This window comes from Aulostomus chinensis, chromosome 12, assembly GCF_037954235.1.
Source record: "Aulostomus chinensis isolate RoL2024-O1b breed Wild chromosome 12, RoL_Achi_v1.0, whole genome shotgun sequence".
In the NCBI taxonomy this organism is placed as follows: Eukaryota; Metazoa; Chordata; class Actinopteri; order Syngnathiformes; family Aulostomidae; genus Aulostomus; species Aulostomus chinensis.
Genome location: NC_141331.1, coordinates 4,371,866 through 4,394,604, shown reverse-complemented (window position 1 = coordinate 4,394,604; position 22,739 = coordinate 4,371,866). Strand labels below are relative to the sequence as shown.

At 44.7% G+C, this 22,739-nt stretch overlaps 1 protein-coding gene across 1 annotated transcript in view; it reads right to left on the bottom strand.

Moving 5' to 3' along the window:
- The window catches only part of LOC147251793 (receptor activity-modifying protein 1-like), a 47,302-nt gene that overhangs the window by 6,482 nt on the left and 18,081 nt on the right, over positions 1-22,739 (bottom strand). Inside the window, exon 2 of the mRNA XM_086221165.1 lies at positions 11,095-11,230. Within this exon, the coding sequence (XP_086077291.1) occupies positions 11,095-11,230 (136 nt within the window). The remainder of the gene's footprint in view (positions 1-11,094; positions 11,231-22,739) is intronic.

Here is a 22,739-nt window from a genome sequence, read left to right as displayed (position 1 = left end):
AAAATAAACCTCTTATTTCAAACATGGAGGAAGCAGGAGAAGGGTTGCCGCGCCTGATGGGGCGATAATAACCTCACAGTACACTCATGCATTAGTGGCAATCTGCTGCTACACGTTTGTCTGCTTCATCTGCAGACTTGACCCGCTACACCTGCAGCTGGTGGCCTACGTGGTTTGAAGTGCCAGGGGATTTCTGCACCGACCGCCTGAGAGAACCTGGCTTAGGTGTCCACCGTCCCCTCAGAGGCCCACGGGACCAGATCTCAGTGGGCTGACGGAACACTCATACTCAACGGACTCCTGTGCATTCTCCTCACAGATGAATCCCCCTCTCACCTCCATCGTGGGGACATGAGGCTGTTTTTCTGGCGATGTGAGTTCTTAGTGGTCACTGGAAGCTTCCAGATCTGCGGCGTTTTCCAGGTTCAGGTTCATCTGTCTGGGGTTGTTACAAGCTAGATCTGGGACCTGGTTTTATGCCTTTAGAGTGGTTCACCTCTCACCAGCAGAGCGACACCACGTTGGCTCTCACCTCTATGGCGTGACTCTGGACGTACGGGGCACAAACCCACAGTCACCCAGGACCTGCGTAATCGACCGCTTCACCATTTCGGCACCCTCAAGTGTCAATGTACTTTGACCCCAAAGGGCCACCGTAGATTCTGGTCTGAACTGCAACCATTGTACAATTAGGGACCACGGAGTGTATTACCTTCTACCACTCAGCAGGAAACAGGAGTATAAAGTCGGCAGAGCAGATCGACTTGCTCTGAGGCTGAAATCAGCGAGAGCCAAGGGTCATCAGAGTGAAGGTTTGCAGTATTGATGCAGAGGAATACAGCCTGAGAGCAGGAGAGGGGACTTCATTAAAGGAGCTGCAGTGCTCTCAGGTTGTTTCCTCCACGCTGCCCAATGTGACGCTCTTTGCAAGTACACTTTAAGCTGATACTGCAGGGGAAGATGAAGCTTTTACAGCAACAAAAAAAAGGAGGGGACATTGGTTCTCACAGGAAATTCTAACCATTAAAGAAGGCCTCTGAAGGTTTCACACGCCAGAAAGTGGAGACATGGACCGCTGGATTAGCGTATAATCTAGTGTTCTGACACTTACTAAATTCAGAAGCTTTATTCTAACTTGTCTAGTCCTTCTTTTAGAAGCTACCTCAGGAAACAAACTTGTGTTTTATATAATGGACATTTCTGTTTCTGATGCTGGCTCCAATGCACGTTTGGATTGTTAGTAAAAACGAAAAGATACAACGTGGATGGACGCCATATTAGCAAGATGGCTAATCTGGTAAACTAACATTACAAATTAGACAGTTAACATTGCTTTTATACTCACAGTCAAACCACCAGAAAAAAACCCATCTGTTTCATATTTATATCATTAGACAAGAACAATGAAAGGAATGTTAATCATTGGTCAAAAAACAAGCAGAACGAAATCCGTAATCAGCTCGAATTGGCCGCTAAAATCTGTTTGCTTCCACGAGCGATTTAACTCAGTGAAATCCTCTAGACTAGCTAGACCCAACTGCGTACCTTGGAAGTGGCTTACAGGAGCGTCACTGGCGACACAGCAATGAAAAACCCTGACATGTATCGTACGCCAAAGGAATCTACTGGTCTACACCAGCCAGGTTTACCATCCTAAAAACAACCCATTGCATCCAAAACAGCAGTCTAACTCTTTGAATACACCATAAACAACAAACTAAAGGATTCATTGGAGGAAAACAGGCCTGTACATGCGGGTGATGACTCAGGCCCAAACATATGATAATTGTTTCAGTGCACGCTACAGCGCTCCCTCGTCCCCGGGTGATTGGAAATATGTCGCTGAAAGGCCGTCAGGTCCGTATGCAGCTCTGACATGTTAGACGAATACACATGAAAGCCAAGCTAAACGACAGCGGCACTGCATAACAAACACTGAATGTTATCAAGCCAGTAAACTTGTAAAAACACACGGAAATCCATTTCTAATCAACGATAATCAGCCGCTCATTCAAAGAGGTCCAATCTTCAGTTAGCTTTCCACACTACTGGGTTCACTGGATCTCTCCGGCCCGGCTTTGCACGTAACTCCATGTGAGCTCATCCACAAACGAGACTTTGAATTATTACAGACGGCTGACATGCATGCATGACTGACCGACCAAAATACCCCCGCACAATCCCAAGGAAAAAGCAGCATGTGTATAAGGAATAATCAGAGCTATTTATAAAGGTGGCGGCTCCAGTGTGAAGAGAGACGAGAGCGAGGGGTTAGACCTCCATTAGGATTATTTCAACAACAGAAAATATGATTGTTTGGATTTACTGGGAAATCTGTGTTCTGGGTGCCAAGAATGGGGTGTTTTTAAAGGATTACGGGTCACCTTGCAAAATCCAATGTGGAACAATAACCCTCTTTCACCACCATTGACATGTTACGTGTCATGAGCGGAGGATTTTTAAGAACAAAGTAAACAACAAACACTCAAACCTGATGGTTTGGGGATTTTTACACAAAGGAGCAGACGAACGCTGCACTGTGGAGCAAATCCTAGTGATTAGGTCGAATTATTGTTTACACCGCAAATCAAGACAAAAAAATGTGAAGTTGAATTTGTTTGTGGAGACGGAATGAGCAGCAAAGATCTAAAGTCTGAGAAGTAGTGTGTGTGTGTGTGTGTGTGTGTTGGAGGCCATGTCAAGCTACTGCCACCCTGGCCAGCTAACCCAGCACACGGAGCAGGTGGATGAGCTGTTGGAGCCTGCAGGGACTCACCTGACTGAAGCTGGTTGACTGGTTCATGGACTCCGTCCACATTTACGAGCTGCATGTTCTATTAACAATAAGTTGCTGATGGCAGGGTTTTCTAATGGGGAGGAGGGCAGCTGAAAGAGGTTTCGTCAAATGCATATGACATACGCATCTTTTTTGGACTTATTTTTCTCATAGAAACATAATTCATTCAAGGACTAATTTGCATGTTTTTTAATTGTTATTGGAGATGCAACATTTGTTAGTTTACTTACCATCCGTCATGTCACGTCAGACCGCGAGGCCACCGAGGCTCTGACGGAACGTTTCAATGAGCCTTTTTTTGCCAAACTGATGATTCTGTGAGGAGCAGCGTGGCAGAGCGGTCGTCTAGCAACCAAAGGGTCGCTGGTTCATCCTCACTTCCCCTGGTGACCGTGTCCAAGTGTCCTTGAGCAAGATACTGAACCCCTTTTGCTCCTGATGGTCCTGCGACAGACTTGTCCAGTCCAGGGTGAACCCCACCTCTCACCCAGTGTCAGCTGGGATAGGCTCCAGCCCCCCGGTTGCGTTTGTTGTCAGTGTGCAGGATTCTGTACAACTTAGAGTGCTTTTTTTTAAAGAGGACGGTTGAGGAAGGGGACACCCTGCAATGATGCCTGGAGCAAATGTCACTGAAGGGCCAGTGGTTCTAAGAGGAGCTGTGCTGACGGTTTGAAGCAATTGCCTTTTTTTTTTTTTCTTAATTTACTCAGAGAAGCATGTGGCTCCGAATGACTGGATGGATGACCACATCCTTATCAGTTTTATAACAATTATCAGAATAAATCTCACGACTACGCTTCTTCCGGTTATCATTTCACAGCCTAAATAGTTCTCCAAATATGAAAGAAGTGCAGAATAGAACCTTTCTTCAGCCACAAAGCAGATGCAGACTAACAGTCTGGGCACATCCTCCCTGCAGGGACGCTGACCACGACACGTCCGTGTTCTCTGACCTCACGTGGCAGCTTCGGGGCACCAAACGCCATGAAAGCATCACTGAGATGTTTACAGTCTGAGTGATGAAAAAATGTAAAAGAGAAGTGAAAGCTGGAGCTGGAAATAAAGTTGAGGCTGTGAGGGAGGATGCTGGGTCGTTGGCATCGGTCTAGGCTGCTGCTGCAGGATGACATGTAGTTTTGATGTTCGCTTCACGACTAAACTGCTGTTAAACACAAACACCATGGTACAGTAGATGTGTTCATGACTGTGAAGCACTTTAGAAAAGCGATTTTAATCAATCAAAACAGCGATATGAACAGAAAACACTGTTAAGTGCAGCATTTACTGGTATTTTTATGAACAAATGTTAAAATATCTGAAGCTTCAGTCGTTTGAACCACCAGGTTTCAGCAGCTGAGCTGACAACTCTCAGACTTGTGCTAAGCTAGCTGTGGACTCCAGCGAATGGCTCTCGACTCACACCTGCATGATTACAAACGTGTCAGTGCTAACGCTTGTTGTCCTGGTGACTGGTCGTCTGTCGCGTGTGGTTCGAAGGAGACGCAGCACTGCGGGAGAGGCTTCCATTTATATTTCATGCAGTGTTTTGTTTGTGCGATCTGGAGACGAGTGGGATTCAACTGCAGACTGTGAGGTCTTTCATTGCTTGAACAGAGCACTTCAGAATGATCTAATTAAACCTAGAAGGTGACACGTTACCGCGGCCGTCTATCTCGCCAGTTTGACTCGCGTCTGCAGGCGCACACTCGTTCCATCTGCTGTCTGCCACACTCGACGGCTGGCAGAGCAAATTGCTTCATTTCAGCTAAAGTCTAAAATAGATGCATGTAAACACATCAGCAAACCTCGCATTCTCCTTCCCAAAGAAGAGCCGGTAAAAGAATCACTTAATTCTTCTGAATTATGTGGTAAATGGGTTCTATTTATATCACGCCTCTCCTCCGTAACAACACTCACCTGAGTTCACACTCACACACACACACACACACACACACACACACTGCTGAGAGCCAACCAGCTCATCAGGAGCAGTCAGAAGTTCACTTTCTATTGGCTGAAGGACACTTGAATGTGCTCTTGAGAGGAGAAACAACCTGGAACCCATCAATTACTCGTCAGCTGCTCCTCCACCTGAGCCCTTGTCACCCAATTATAGATCATTGTCACCTACACACCAGGTCACTCAGAGAAAAATGGCTTCCTAAACTGAATACTGGGGCATATAATGGCGTCTATTAGGTTCGCAGTATCTTACTTAATGTACTATTTGGCTGATAACAAGGCCTTCCCATTATGTCCGGGAGACAATGGCGTCGGCGGTTGTCATTGAAGGTGAGTTGAGGGCTATTTGTCTCCTCGCCTTCCCGATATTGATCTCAACCTGAATTAGGACCCAGCTGGTGTCCGCTGATTTATGAGCTGATGAGTTTCACCAATGCCGGAGAGAAATATTTAATCAACTGCTACTTTTACCAATAACGCTGCTCTTCCCCTACAAAATGAACAATTGCACGCACGCTGGAAAACATCCCGTCCGGCCCAAACACCCGGAGACGGTTCAAACGAGTCAGCCTGTTAAATGTCAACAGCAGAGGAGAATTCTGACTGTGGGGCTCAACTCTGCCCCCTGCAGTTCCACCTACAGATGCCCTCTAGTGGCTTAAAAACAAATTACCACTGAACGAACAAATAAGTCAGCGTATTGGGAGAAAGTCAGCATAGAGTGGGCGGGGCTCCTAAAAATCAGGTTTTGTTGAGAGATGTTCATATGTTTCCAACCACAATTTGAATATTTCATCAAATCAGTGGAAGGTGCTGCCGGAGCGTGTGAGGAGCCGACCGTACTCACGGACCTCCAGTTACTGTTTTAGAATCTTCCTAATTTGTTTTCTTGGACAAGCGTGAGCTTTACCAGCATTGTTAGCTTTGATTGGTTCAAACCACACGTGCTCTGCTTTCACGGAACGAAAAAAAGAGAAAGAAAATAAAACAGAGGGCAAAATCAAAGAACTCGGCTGCTGGCTACCTGCTTTGGCACAATGCAACGTAAAATAAGTGACATGTTTAGGAGAAAATGTGACAGCGTTGAAGAAGCAAGAGAAAAAGTTAGCAAAATTAGACCCACGGAAGATTGAGACTCAGAGCCACTCAATGATGAGAGTGAGTTCCAGGGAGGGACTGTCTCTGTGGAGTCTGCCAGTGAGAACCTACAGGAAGAAGAAATCCTTGAGTGATACTGATGATCGTTTTTTTTCATGTCTGCCTGTTCCCTGTTGTCAGCACTGCAGTGGGCAGTTACTGTAAAAAGCAGCTTTCAAAGCATTTCCAGGGGTCGCGCAGGAAGGGTGGGGCTATGGGGGCTGCACTTGTGTGGGGAACAGACACCCGAGAACTGTCATAAAAATCACCCAAAACCAATTAACAACCGCAAAACTTCGGCGGCGGCGTGCGCCCAAAGGGCCACTTTCACCCCTGCAAATATATGATATTATTTACGATATGCATCTTCTGGGGAGCTAACGTGCATCAACATATTTCTCATTACGTTTGCTGAATATGAGATTGACACCGCAACACATAACACAGTGTTTTGAGACATTAAGGCTTAATCATAACTGCTGGCGTGAGATGAATTAAAGGGCAACAGAGATAAAACTCCAATGCCCATCAGCATCAGTGAGATACAACCTAATAGTACGGCAGCACAGCACAAGCAAAACGCTGTTTTATCGAGCAAAGGGGAAAGTCTTTACGTATGCAGCAGAGGGGAATAGAGAAAAGTAGAACAATGTGTGACTGTAGTTGAGAGGAAGAGAAGGAAAGACATGCTGCTGCTGCTTTTCCAGACAAGGGAACATCTCTGGGAGGATGACACACTTTATTTAATTCAAATCTGTTTTAAGGTGGAAAAAAGGCAGTCATGCACAGTCGGTTTGACACTTGAGCCTTCGTGTGTGTGTGTGTGTATGTGTGTGTGTGTGTGTGTGTGTGTGTGTGTGTGTGTGTGTGTGTGTGTGAAAGCTTGTAAAATATAATGGAAGCAGGTATATTCCAGGGGAAAACACATACATGTAGTTAATAATGTATACAGCCATTGAAAGTTCTGCAGAAGACAGCGCACATAGGAGGAATGTCTATTTCAGGAATTACTGGTGTATGAAAAATGTAAACTGGCATGGAGAATAATAAGAAACAGAGCTCAGAAAGATAATTTCACATCTCACCATAAGACTGCAGCTGTTTTCTACTCAGCAGGAGAAAATGGGAGAAATGTAATGTTGAAATTGCCTGGAAATACGGAGAAGTACCCCTCGGTTTACACATTTTTCCATTTACATTCCGCCGCGCCGCCTTAAACAAGTACCCCACTTGAATGATGCTTCGGTTGTTTGCACAGAGCCAAACAATCCTAGCCTCATGAGACCCAGGTTTAAACAGCTTTGAGGCGTTCTGTAGCAGAGGTCAACAGCATCAGGGTTTACAGTGAGTCTCGATTCACGAGAGCGCGACGGGATCCATTTCGCCTGGCTGGTTCAGCGTCCTTCGAGATGGGGGCGTGGTTCAGCAGGTTCACGGTTCTTGAAGAGGTTAGCAAAGATGCTCCATCAGTTTTATCAGGAATGGAGAGTATTTCATCTTCGAAAAGAAGAGCAAAGAACGCAACCGAAGGCTTTTCACCATGGAAAACCGGTTGGCGGTGGAGGTTAGCTCGTGACTGACAGGTGATCCATCCGATCCCCTGATGAGTTTTTCCAGAAAGTGTCTGCCCTTTTCCAAACTCTTCCCTTGGAGGACTTCCCAGGTGGTTTTGCGTGACAAACTTGCTGTTGCGGTTGAGTCTCAGAAGCCCCTTTCACACAGGGATTCCACAATTTTGCTGTGAAAATGATCTCGCTGTGATGTTGCGTTGCTTGTTGACAGATAAAAAAAACCAACACTGGCCTCAAGCCTCCCCGGCGAATGAGTGTACGCCACCTTCCTGCGTTCTGCTACAGACGCACTGAGTGGCACTTTCGCTGCCTGTCCTGCCGGCTCAGAGAACGACCAGCTCCCAATGTTCATCTGGTTCCACACCGACGGCGAGGTGTACAAAGAAGTGTTGTGTTACCAGCCTGAAAAGGTTGTGTAAAAGCCCCACACACGTGATACGGTCTTGTTCCGTCTGCCGCGTGACCTCATATCCCACTGGGAGAGTTTTCCGTTGTGCTCCTGTCGACTGACTATGGCGCCTCGACCATGAGCTCTGACGAGGTTGACCTTCGGGGGTGGTGGCTGCGCCGGTCCAGCCTTCTTCTTCCGTCTCCCGGCATTTCCATACCAACAAGGAGGCGTATCAGCAGCGCAGTATTTCTCGCTTGAATGAGCTTTGCCAAAGGGGGCTGCAGGTGATTTCTGCAGCCTGAGGAAAAGAACTTCATAGGAAAGGTCGCGAGTCAAACATTGAAAGTGACCGACTTGACGTCCGACTCTTTCCTCAGCAACCTCTTTTTAAAAAGAAGTTACCAGCAGGTGCCAACATTTTTCGACACATCTGACCCGAAGAATTCTCAGATCGATGAATATGTAACTGAGAAGGAGCCTCTGGTTTGAACTACACGAGCACGTTGCTCTGGAGTCGTCTTCCTTAGTTTAACAGCAGCTAGAAAACACACTTTTCAGACCAAATCACTGCTGGCAAAATGTTGTTTGTTTTTTCTTCTTCTACGTGTCGGATGATCTGTGAAACCACCTCCAACAAGACAACACTGGTTGCCGGAAAGTCGAATCAGCGGCAGGGGAGAGTGACAGAGGAAATCAGCTTCCGCTTTGACTGGACATTTAGCGTCACATCCTGAATCCACCACTCCTCTGTCAGTGCGAGTGAGTCGCACCAGAGGGTCGGAACAGACGGCCCTCTACGGTCGTACGCGTTCGACTTTTGAGGGGGCATTAGCTTTAATCCCAGGATGATGTGACTGTTGAAAGTGGCAGCTGAGGACAGAGGAAAGACGAGGACGCTGCATTCACACACACACACACACACACACACACACAGACTGAACTGAATTAGAAATCCCCAGTGGCGTCTTGGCAAGCTTTTCCTTGAAGGAAGAACAACCGTCCTGATACTTGACATTTCCCACTCAGCCGTGAAACAATTCAATCCTTCATTCTCTCGACTTCTCTTCCTTTTCTTTGTTCTAATGCTGATTTTTTTTCTCAGTGCTCCGTGGATACGTTTGAGACCGTAATTTCGGGGAAGTCACTTATCAATCAGGATCTTTATGTCCCGTTCAGTGTTTCCCCTCTGATTTCCTCAGCAGTGCATAAAAATGCTTTTTCATCTTTAAATGCGACCGCTCTGCTGATGGAAGGATACAACAGTCCAGCTCTCAACAGCTCTGGAGCGGCCTCTTCTCTCCTGGAAAGAAAAACTCCAAAGTGCCTGATGTTTTTCAATCCAGCCCGTTTGCCGAGGCCCGCCGACTCATTCTAACGACTGCTGATCAAAGTGGCGGTTCACTGCAGGCCAAAATGCCTGTGGTAGAGGTAGAAATCCCATTAGGATTCTCCTTAGAGGAGCTGATTATCAGTCATAATGGCGCAACTGTCTGAGGTCGACTCACCACGCGTGAGCGGGCTGTCAAACAACGCTATCTGCTCCTGTAGAAGCCCCAAGTTGATAGGAAAACAACCTTGTTCTAAGAAAAACAGGCTTCATGCGCAACTTTATGTGCAATCTCACAGGATTACCTGAAATGTGAACGGAGGAAACGATATTTGCTTCCTTGAAGAGATGAGTTGTGGGTTAAATATCTGAACAGCCCCGAAATTCAACTCATACTTAAAGTTTTATAAAATATGGACGCACATCAAAGTTTGGCTCTGACTTTTAAGCATAACTCAGATAACAGTTTCTGACATTAACGTCACGGGTCAGTGACCACATGGACAAATTAATTATTTCAACCTGATTAACAACTTTTCATTTGCATTCTCTCATATTCAGTCTCTCACACGGATGAGTGAGACTAAGCAAACACACCGATGACCTAGAATGTGTCTGTTCTCCATCCAGCACAGAAGGGGTACCACATACATGGCAGCCGTCTTGAGAAATAGCAGCAGATGTAGGAATAACACCCGCCGGCACCCATGGGTGTGGGTTCAGACCCATGAAGAGGACCCTAACTACTGCCGGAAAAGCGGAACGTGCGCGTAGCAACTGGCACGAGTCACTTTAATCAGCTGGTGCCGCCACAGTGACCGTGTTCAAACACAACCGTGCATCTCTACTTAGCGCGAGTCGTGGTCCTGAGGGCATTTAAAGGGGCAAAATCAGAACCATGTCTAGTTTTAGCATGAGCTTGAAGTGATGGACTAAAAGTTTTGGACTGTTTGAAAGTCCTCATGTGTATGTTGATTTTTCACTGGTGTGTTTCTAGTTGGGCGGCACGGTGGAGCAGTGGTCCTCACGGTGGCCCCCCAGCAAGAAGGTTTCGGGTTGGAGCCCGGCTGGTGCACGGGGGCTTTCTATGAGTCTGCATGTTCTCCCTGTTCCTGCTGGGTTCTCTCTGGTACTCCAGCTTCCTCCACAGTCCAAAGACATCAAGAGGGACCAGGTTCATCCAGACTCTAAATTGACCATAGGCGTGGCTGGGAGAGCCAATGGTTGTCTGTCTCTATGTGTTGGCCCTGCCATGGACTGGTGACCTGTCCAGGGTGAACCCTGCCTCTCGCCTGAAAGCCACTCCAATAGGCTCCACCCCCCCAGCAACCCTTAACAGGGTAAGCGGAAGAAAATGGATGGATGGTGTTTCTAGTTTGTGCTTCATCCTGTTTTAGCTCTAGTGTTCCGTTCCTGTTTTATTTTGGTAGCTCCTCTCTAATGTGTCATGGTGTGCTTGTCATTTCCTGTCTTTGTGAGTTTCCTGCCTTTTTTGGTGCCTCACCTGTGTCTCGTCAGCTAATCAGCCCCCGTCAGTCGCAGCCCTGCGGCTGGTGTCCCTCCCCTACCAGCTGCTTCCTGCCCTCATCTTCTCCACCTGGGTCTTGCCGGGTCACCACTTCGGTGTATTTGAGTTTGCTTGTGTCACCTCACCTCTCCAGTGTCTCTCTGAGTTTGGGTCCTGCCACAACGGCCACACACGTCAAAACACGTCACACGCGTCTCCAGTGTGTTTGACACATGTCAGAGTCACATAAGTAATATCAGTTTGTGAGAGATTACACTGAGTGACAGCCAGATTTTAGGCTTTTAATGTTCTGCCTGCATTGACAAAGAGGGTGAAACTGCCAAATCAAAGCCTGGAATTGAAGCTCAAGTATAAACGTGCGTGTGTGTCCATTCTACTTACTCCACAGTGTCCTCCCAGCTACACCAGTGTGTCTGGTCCAGCTCTTGCATGTCCAGTCTGAATTTAGCCAGGCAGAACTCCTCTATGGCGTATTCGTAGTGGGGGCTGCAACCCATCGCCGCCACACACTGAGTCACTGCCGAGAGACGTAGGAGGAAAGAGACATTGAGATGAGGGCCGGGGGGGTAGAATGACTTGAGCAAGACAAAAAAAATGAAGAGCTACTAAAAACTACCAACTACTAAAAGTTGTACAGTTTTTTTTTTTTGTTTTGTTTTTTTTCAAATGCACATTGCTTATTCTGTGTAATTTCTTTACCAGACCCCAACCTCTCAACGCGCCGCAGCAACAGGATGTTGTGAACCGGAGAAACCATGAGTGAATTATTTTTAGACATCTCCCGAGGAGCTTGTGTGTGTTTGTTAGTCCGTCTGCAGGATCATAAAAACTACCAGGCTGATTTTCACTGAACTTGGTGCAGGAGTGTAACAGGGGCCAAAGAACGCATTCACTTGAAGAAAGTTTTCCCTTTTCTAGACTGGTCTGGTCTTGGCAGAGGTCTACAGTGTCTTTAGCGTGTCTTTATTTGTCACTGAGACTCAGGAGAACACTTAAGATGGTCAGAAGGATGCTGAGGGAATTCAATGAGACAAACCCAACAGCTATAAATGCAGCTTTAATGATCCCATGAAGATCATATCTGGAAGTTTCAGAAAATTTCATACAAGTCCATATAACTTCAATTACAGTCATGTTTGGGGCTTTATCCGGGGCTGTCATCCAACATTTGGACATTATTGTGGGCATAATAACTACAGCCACTAGAGGGAGTCTGTTGCTTACCAACACAATGTCACACTCCATTCGTGAAAGAACAACGTTTGGTCAAGTCCCCCTGGCGTCCACAGCCAACATGAAGGGTACCCCCTCTGTGTTGTCAGCCGACATTGAGGGTTTTATCTGGGGTTGACTGTGACGTCACATGGTTGTTTCCGCTACGTTCTCATCCATTTCTACCGGTGACACCAGACCCTCACTTCCGTCTGTTCCTTCTGTTTATCAACTATTCTTGGTGTTTTTAGGATTAGGGTTAGGGACTGGTTACCACCGCAACACCGTCTTGTTTGCATGGAAAATCCCCTTTCGTCATCATCCGGCGATGCCAGATTTGCCGTCTACGTTGTCAAGCGATGCAGAGGGGGTACCCTCAACATCACCTGTGGACGCAGGGGGACTTCACCAAACGTCCTTCTTTGACAAATAGGGGGTGAGACTTTGTTGTTGTTACAGTCTGGTCTTACCCAGAAGAATAAGCAGACGCTGTAGGTTGAAAATGAAATTGGAAAAACAACCTATTTTCATTAATAAACGACTGTTAGCAGTCTCTCGAGTGCATCGGCCGGTGTAATCCACATCTCTTTCATCCAGCCGTACGCTCAGTAATCCACAAAGACTTTGATGTGCACTAACATCCAGCTGAACTCGCTTGCAGGAGCTCATCGTTCTGGAGTCACCGAGGAGTAACAGATTCATGGGGGCTGCATCGTACTTCGTGGTCTCTCCCTGCAGCATCTGCTTGGTTGACACCCGGCAGTCGATGACTCCTTCCAGATTGAGAGTGACACCCAGGCAAAGACTAATTAGGCAGTCAGATAATTTGTACACTCACAAACTGGCATCTGCTGCTGTTTTCACAGTGTGAATTTTTATCCCTGATGATTCACACAGAAGGAAATCTTCATCTTGAGCTTTTGATCTGGATTATTTCTGACCGCCGCTACCCTGTCACCCAATCTAACATCAAAACTCCCACTCCCTTGGCTTTTAAACTCTTCTTAGTCATGACTCTTCTCCGTTCATGGAGTAGTGGAAGCTCTCTCTGACAGCTCAGTTTAGATTCTCTAAAGTTACACCAGTTTTATGCATATTTTAAACCCACACATTTCTGCTTTTCCTGTATGAACTTGGTCTATTTGACGATCTCAGCCAGAAAAGTTTCTTTCCAGTGCATGAGCTGATTTTAACCTTGGATTTTTTTTTCTCCCTCCAATGGATATATCAGAAAAACTGCTTTTATTCTTACACAATGCTTCACCATTCAGTTGTGAGAAGGCACCTACAGCGTATGTGGGTGCACAGGAGCTCAGAAACCAATTATGAAACCCCATAGGGGTTCACCATCGAGGATTAGAATGTTGTTCAATGAAGATAAGAGGGACTGACACCACGGCCAAGAGGGTTGCAGGGCTATGAGACTCTCACAGTACAGTAGCTACACTTGACAATTCTTACCTCCACCAGGGAGTTTGTGGCGTTTCCTAAACTTTCCAAGTTTGTCAACCAGATCCATCTCAAATTTGGTCAGAACAGAAAAGAACTTGTGGGGTGTGACTGGGGAGACAGAGTTTTTGCCTGGATAGTGTCTGGGTTTCCCTGTTTTAACGTCTATTCTGGATAATCGCTTTAAAAGGACAAAATCCAGACAAACAATCGCCAAAACGCTTTGACGCTTGACTGACGTGATTTCAGTCTCACCCAAAAAGAGTTACTGCACAAATTGGGAGATGGAAATAAATCTGCCAATTAAGTTCTGACTCAACTCACGTGTCGCCTGTTTCTGCTGACGGCGTCTTCGGGTTACACCGTAATGCTCAACAACATGGCTGGTACCAACGACAACAGACAGGTGAGGGCAGATGTCAGGCTCGTCCATGAATATGCTGCCAGGGATGCTACTTGTGTTGACTCTGGGTTGGAGCCTCTGCCTCTCCTACATGTCACTGCAGTCATGTTAGGGTACGCTGCCTCTACCGCCATCTTCCAACAAAAGTAGCGCAGCTAATCAACTCCAACAACCTTATAGAAACACTTTTTTTTTTTTTTTTTTTGCGCAAACTTTCAAACGATTGTCTCAGTCTTTCTCACTCCCACTGAGCTGGAAACCAGGCGGGAGTCACGAGGTGGACATTTTTATGACCTCACCAAAGAACTCTATAACTGATCAGATCCTTTCTAAACGTCGCACGTTTGTTGAGAGTCTGGCCTGAAGACGTCTGCCAGCTGAGCTGAAGGGATCGTGGCCACAGGTGTGACAAACGCCGTTTCCAATCACAGGATTCGTCCATGAATCAGCTCTCTTTGGTTCATAACTGCTGCTCTCAACTCTTGGTTCTCCACGGTCCTCAAAATAAGTCAAGATGAATAAATCAGCAAGTGAAATGTTCTTTTGAATGTCCATGGAAAAAGACACATTTCCTCTGAATGATTGCTCACTAAGTAGCTCCATGTCTTCTTCTTTTTTCCTCTTTTGTTTGCCCCCTCCACTTCTTGCTAAAAATGTCTTACAAGCTCACAAAAGAGAAACCTGGCCATGTGCTTGAAGAACGATTAAATCAGTCCGACTTAATTCATTTTATCCTGACATCATTATCCCAATCATCCAGTTTAGTCATGCTAATGAGAGCCCTGCTATTACTCAGTACGGAATACATTAAGTGTTAAAGTAAGTGAAGAAAAGCGACGGATGACTGGAGAAGTAAGCAATGCTGCCCCGTGGCAGATGGTGAGTGTTGCTCTCTGCTTCATCCTCCTGTTTCCTCACATCAGTGCAGAGGAGCGACTTTTTACCCAGCACTCAAACCAGAGTAGAGCAGGAGCAGGACAAAAACTGCAAAGACCAACTCCCAAGGAGGAGCTCCTGAACCCAACCATTGGGCTCACATGCGCCTGTGCAGAATGGCAGGCCTCCCCAAGGGGGCGTACTTTCCCTTGGGCTCACCCCTTACTTACTTCTGCCGTGATTCCGCATCATTGCGAGTGCCTCTGCTGAAAAAAACCACCGCACCTCCAGCCACGTTCAAACAGTCCCAATACAGACCCATTAAAAAGAAAGGAACGTAGTTAAATGGACACGTGAGGCAACGATGAGTTCATCAGAATGCTCCAGTGCTGCATTCACCCATAATACAAAGCAAATTTCCCCTTCGCTTTACTCTGAGGAGTTTGGTCGCTTGATGGCTTCTTATTACTGGCATCATTTGTGTGAATAACTTGAGAGAGGAGGAGAGAGCAGCTGATGTTGCCGCACTACGACTGTTTAGGAACATTTTAAACTTCTTTTAGGCTGTGAACACACAGTTATACGCCACTGCCAGTGACAGATCACACGACCGCGTTAAATCTCGGACTGGATGTCGGCTTCGGCGGCCATTTCTCTACGCGGCCTTGTGTCATCCCAAACTGGACCACATCAAGAATGTTAACGTGAGGATGAAAGTGCATCTCTCACATTCTTACTCAGCGAAGTGATGCGTAGAGGAACGCCAGCAGGAGCGCATCAGCACTACCCTGTGTTTTAGTTTTACCTCCAGCACTCCCGCCGTAGACACATACCTCAGCTGCCTCATCGGACAGATGGAGACCCAGGGGGGGATTTTCCCTCCCCAGAAGTTCCCTGAAAGTATTGGCAGAGCTAAATGAAGAGAGCAGTAGAGGGGAGAATTCCTTCAAAGAACTTGAAAATGAGCAGTTTATCCCCTTAATCTCTCAGCTCTTTATTGCCGCGCCGCTCACGCCACTCAGTTCTCCATCCATGACGCTGCAACTTGAGATGGCCATGGAGCTTCTCCCTCCCCCGCAGGTGTGCGTGGTATTATTACACCCCTGAGCGTGCAATGCTGCAGTGTCGCCTTGTTTTGTGAGAGGCAGCAGCAGAAAAATAAGCCAGTGAATGTGAATAGAGCCTGGAGCTCCAGATCAGAGGAGACACGTGCCCCGGCGCTGCTCGCTACAGCTACCCGCGGAAGTCAAGCCTTTTTTGTTAGTCAGACATCAGCAACTTTTACATTCCTTACAGCTTTATTTAGATGTGCAGGGCCACATTTCCAGAGAGAGACATTGTTTCAGCAGTATTTGACACCTCGTGCAGCGAGGGAGCTGAGAGAGGAGGATGTTATTAGAGCGAGGAAGACTTGTTTGTTCACAGGCTGCAGCCTGATGGATTTCAGAGCTTCATTAGGAGCTTGAAGGAGGCTCAGCACCGTTACTCACACTGAATCCAACAATAATTAATAGTAGTTCAGTCAGGACCACTGTGGTCAAGTGCAGATTGTAGAATCTTGAGAAGCTATTTAACAATCTAACAATGAACACGGATGGAGGGGCTTAGTCTGGGGGGGGGGGGGCTTTGATGGTAAAGTGGCAGTAGGATTTTTTACCCAGTGGCTTTAATCTCCAACAAGCCAGCAGCATTACAATAGAGTAAACAGATCTTAAGTACATGTGTGTGTGTGTGTGTGTAGCGAGAGAGAGAGATGGATGTTTATCTTGTGCAAATGTTTCTTTATAGTTAAAATAAGGTCACAGCTACATTGTTGCGATGTCATCTATTCAAAGCATGAACAGGCAAATGGAAACGTACTCAGAAATAATGGCAGATGTGTATAACGCTGAGGTCACAACTGTGCTGAGCGAAGAGAGCATCTTTCATTTATACAAGCAATGCCTTGATACCCCTTATTGGCAGCAGGGTTAAAATTGAGTTATTGAGATTGTGGATGATAAATTAGCTTTCAGTGCTAATCTGTCAGATTTATTGCTTTGTGTAAAGAGTTATTCGGGAATGGCTGCCTCAGATTCCTCTCTACAGGACTGAAACAACAGCTATGCAGAAGATTCCCAGGTAGGAATGAATCACCAGGGACAGAGACTCTCTCTTGGTAACTGTAATACATCTCACTGCTGCTTGTTAAAGAACTCTTGGATTGACCTCTGTTGTATCGACTCCTCAGAGCCCAGATAATTGACGTCATCAAAGCCTAAAGACGTGAGCTACAGATCCACGGCATCCCTTCATATATGGGTCAATGGCGTGTTTGTGTTAAGAGTGATTCATAGTGGTGCGTTGGGTCTAATCATGTGACCCCAGCTTCTTCTTTTTTTTCACCTTCACGTACTCACAAGCAGGTTTCTTCAGCTCACAAAGGTTTTTCCCTCCTCCATCACTTCTGTGTGACAGCAGAATGCAGCATGAGCCAGCCATGTACCTTTAGCTTGAGGCTAAAGGCGACCCATTGCCACAAGCTAACAACAACAAAACTATCCGAAAACAAACCTGGAGCCCATCAACCGGTTTAATCCATGTCCTCTTTATCCAGCCGTACACTCAATGATCCCTAAACCCTTAGATTTGAGGCAAAAAACAACTATAACCAGTCTTGTTCTGCACTACCACGAACTAGCCTGAGTGAGTTGGTTCAGCTGAATCAAATGATCCTTCTCTGCACTACCATGAAAATGAGCCCTACACCAGATGATGAGATTGAGAGTTCGTTAAAAAGACGTTTTGGACCGTTTGGCTGTTGTTGGTAGTCTGCCTCCACTGGCGAGCCAAATAAACGTGGCAATCACAAGGAAGTGACACAAAAAAATGTCTCTGAGGGCTCGAGGAGTGGACTTGTAAGCACGTAAAGTCCCACTTTAATTATGCCACTTTTGACTTCCCACTTTCTTTGTGGAACATCTTGTCTGTTGTTCGATGTTATTCTGTGCTTCCATTGATGATTAAATCCAAAATGGTGTCATCCAGAAAGGCCAGGTGTTTCCTCTCTTGGGCTTCCCTTGTTTTTGGTTACATTTCCAGGGAGGTGAAAGGTTAGGGACTGATATGACAAAGCTAACTGTGAAGTATTAAATATACTCATTTGTGAACCCTTTTTGTAAGGATTGAATTAATGATTCCAGGGAAACTTTGTTGAGAAATGTACCGTATTAGAGTTGTCTTTAGTATCAAGCCTCTCTTCAATTATTCTGAGCTGAAAGCCAACAGAAGTCTGGCCCGAACCTCCTGGTGGAATAAATTAAAAACACTGCAAATACGATGCCGCAATGACTGAATAAATCAACGCTATCTGTAACTATGCGCCCGCTTTTAAAACGATTAAGATAATACGACACCGTTAAACGAATGGATCACGATAAATTAACATCGCCTGCCCAAAATAATCAGACAAAATGAGGTGATTGTGCTCTATTTTGGTGTGATTAGATAATCCCACTGAAGGTATAAATAAAAGCGGCGGAGCTGACGCGCTGTGAGTGGAACAATAACACTGAAGAGGTTTGTAGGCTGCAAACTCTTCATGAATGTTTGGAAACCCTCCTGGACGTATCCAGCCCAGATTAGACCGAGTGTAACAACACACCATCAGGTGCCCTCCTTCACAACCAGCGTTGTCGGTGAGAGTAACTGAGGTTCCTCACACAGGGATTAGAGCCATTAGCTGTTGTTGGTTTGAACTACTTTAACTGATTTGAGTTCATTAAGACTAGACAGACGGAGAGCGAGAGAGAGAGACTGCAGTGGTGTAATTAGTTGTATTCGTCTCTGTGGGACGACCCTCAGAACATACATGGCTGAAAATAGAAAAAAAAAAAAAGTAAAGAAAACAGAGCAGGAAGAACTCCCCCTTCCTCTCAATTCGTATATTTCTGACTAACCTTCTTCCTGTCTTAATCCCAAAGAAGCACTGATTTGCTGGCGACGTGCAGATCAAGTCACGACCACGGTGAGGTCCCCCTCGCTACGAGAAACAACAGCCTCTGAGCTCGCTAGCTAGTCGCAACCAGACTGAAAACAGCCAGATTTGAATCACATGATAATACCGGTCTGCTCGGTTCTTTTGGTGATATACAACAAATCTCAACGTGATTGTTTCCCCTTGATGTTACTTTCAGGTAGCTGCAACCTGGGCTTAGCTGTTAGCGGCTGCTAAAGGAACACCAACTGAGCAAGGGTGCGCACTAGCAGAAACACACAGGAAAACACAGGACCAAAGACGGAGGGTTGTCTAGCTACACCAGACTGCTCAGGATTACACCAAAACACGTAATGGACCTGGGAGATACCATGTCAAGTTGCCAAGAACACAAAACCCAGATAAATGCAAAACATTGTAACCGTCTACATCCGACGAGCAAGATACATGCAGGTGATGAAAGCTTGCGGCATCTGCTGCCAAATTCAATAAATTTAATGTTTGTGTTGAGTTTGACAAACAGACGCGACCAAATGATTTAAGCCACAGAAACACCACCAGTGCCCTCCGTACTGCGTTCTACCAAACCAAAGAGCGCAAAGAAACCCAAGAGACCAAACTCTTCATGCCATTTTCTCCTTTTTGGTGTGTTTGTGACATTGAAAACGGACCTGAACGGGAGCTCCTCATCTCGTCACCATGGGATCAACTGGTTAATTCAACAGCCACAGGTGTACATGGTGCTTATGTCTCCTGCGTTTTATTTGCTAAATTAAAAAGTCTGCCGCTTCCTTTAGACTCTCGATCACTCTTATTTCATTTATCACATTAGGACAATGCTAGTTCAGACACCCCTCTCAGCAGAAGAGCATCTTCTGCATAGTAATTACAGTCATCCTGTGGGATTATATCAGTAGACAAACAGTCTAAGTAGGTTATGTTTCATAATTCTTTGCAGGATTCCACAAAGTGACTCATAACTGAGTTGGTTTTCATACACTGGATTGAGGAGACCCTCATCTTCGAGGCAGAGATGCCCAGAGATGTGTCCTGTTAGAAAAGTCATTTTTGCTCGGTTAAATTAAAATCTCCAGTTTTCAGAAGTGGCAGATAAAATCATTGAGAATCTGATGTGAATAATAAAGACCCACAACCCTCAAATTGCATAATGATGACAAAATACATGAAGATCTGACAGACCTTTGTGGAGATGAAAAGGATTAACTGGCAGGCAAAGCTGCAAAATCAATGTGCATAGATGAGCTATTTTCTTCTACTTGGAGCAACACCCCCCCCCCCCATTTATATGTGTTAGTATCTGTTCTTGCAACTACATTTTCATTGTTGCGTTAGTTATTTACATTAACTGGAACCCAGTTAGCTGATTTAGTGCAATAAGACAAAAACACCTCTCTGTCACTCTGTCAAGCTAATTTGATGAAATTAAGATCTGATATCACACAAGTTAATGTAAGAACTCTTGGAGAATATATATATATATATATATATATATATATATATATATATATATATATATATATATATATATATATATGAAAGCTGATCCTCATTAGCGTTTCTCTCACTGTGATACATTGATCCACTGGGTACACACAGCAGCATACTTCACATCCCCTCGATAAAAACACCACGCACACACACACACACACACACACACACACACATGTTTTTCACCATCGTTAATTGGTACAATAATGGTTGAAACCACATTGTGAGTCCTCTTTGACAGACAGGCCAATTTATTACACACTTCAAACACACACCTCTGTCGACCCACACCTACTCAAACACACAAACAGGTCTTTTAACCCACAACACACGCTTTACATGCAATAGTTGCCAAAGAGGTGGTCTGTGTGTGTGTGTGTGTGTGTGTGTGTGTCACTCTGTCAAGTTGCATCTCATCCATCACCAGCAGTCATTATCCAGGGCTACCCTGGACGATCTCTCAGCTTATAGCACACAATAAGCGTAGATAAAAGGCACAAAACAATAGGACCAGCTATCAGCGACGCCACACTGGCGTGCTAGCATCTCTAATGGCCGGATGGCAGATAACAGGAAGTAAATACAGGTGCTTTTTACAGAGGAATAAAAAGCACCTAGTTATCCAGCAGATACAGACACCTCTGCAGCGTAAAACACTGAACACTCCTTTTGTTGTCAGTGGAAAATGTGAAGATATGTGTGACAGCGATGTGGTTGAGGTCCGATGTCACACATTAGTTTCATTAACATGAATACAAAGAGGGAATGACACCAACCTATTTAACAAGGGCGCTATAACGGCTACCATGTTCTTTTATCAGTTCCAAAGCAGAGAAATTTCAGATGTTACAGCGGCACAGGTAAAGCAGAAAAGAAGAGCAAAAACATATACATGTGTGTATATGCATGTATACATATATATTCACGTGTGTATATGCATGTATACATATATATTCACGTGTGTATATGCATGTATACATATATATTCATGTGTGTATATGCATGTATACATATATTCATGTGTGTATATGCATGTATACATATATTCATGTGTGTATATGCACGTATACATACATATTCACATGTGTGTATATGCACGTATACATCTATATTCACGGGTGTATATGCATGTATACATACATATTCACATGTGTGTATATGCACGTATACATATATATTCACGGGTGTATATGCATGTATACATACATATTCACGTGTGTATATGCATGTATACATACATATTCACGTGTGTATATGCACGTATACATATATATTCACATGTGTGTATATGCACGTATACATATATATTCACATGTGTGTATATGCACGTATACATATATATTCACGGGTGTATATGCATGTATACATACATATTCACGTGTGTATATGCATGTATACATATATTCACGTGTGTATATGCACGTATACATACATATTCACATGTGTGTATATGCACGTATACATACATATTCACATGTGTGTATATGCACGTATACATATATATTCACGTGTGTATATGCACGTATACATATATATTCACGTGTGTATATGCATGTATACATATATTCATGTGTGTATATGCACGTATACATATATATTCACATGTGTGTATATGCACGTATACATATATATTCACGTGTGTATATGCACGTATACATATATATTCACGGGTGTATATGCATGTATACATATATTCATGTGTGTATATGCACGTATACATATATATTCACGTGTGTGTATATGCATGTATACATATATATTCACGTGTGTATATGCATGTATACATATATATTCACGTGTGTATATGCATGTATACATATATATTCACGTGTGTATATGCATGTATACATATATATTCACGTGTGTATATGCATGTATACATATATATTCACGTGTGTGTATATGCATGTATACATATATATTCACCTGTGTATATGCATGTATACATACATATTCACGTATGTGTATATGCATGTATACATACATATTCACGTGTGTATATGCATGTATACATATATATTCACGTGTGTATATGCATGTATACATACATATTCACATATGTGTATATGCATGTATACATGCATATACACATATGTGTATATGCAACATAATAATAATCAAGTAAACCTGAACTATCAAGGTGTAGCACAAATAAACTATTCCTGTAGCTGTGGAGTACAACTGTCAAGTACAAGAGTTATTCTATTTAAAAAAAAAAAATGCCTGTAGAACAATAAATGTCTTTTTCTTCTCCTCAATGCAGAACAGAAGACAGGTGATTTATAAGGAAACGTGTATGCAGCAGTGGCCCAAAACATGCAGTCGTAGTAGTTTAGTAGCCCCTGACAGGAGTGAGAGTCAGACCCATGCTTAAACTCATCGTGTTTAGCAGACACACAGAGCAGGAGTCGCAGCCACACTGGGACCGATTTATAAAAAGCCCAACAAGCTCTGAGAGCAACTGAGGACAGAATCAAGACAGTCCATCGATGTTTGGAGCCTCTAGAGGAATGGAGTCAGTGTGTTTGAGTGAGCAGAGCCTCCTTGAAATGGTTGTCACCTGAGTCAGCAAGTCAAAGGAAACCAAAACCAAATGCACAC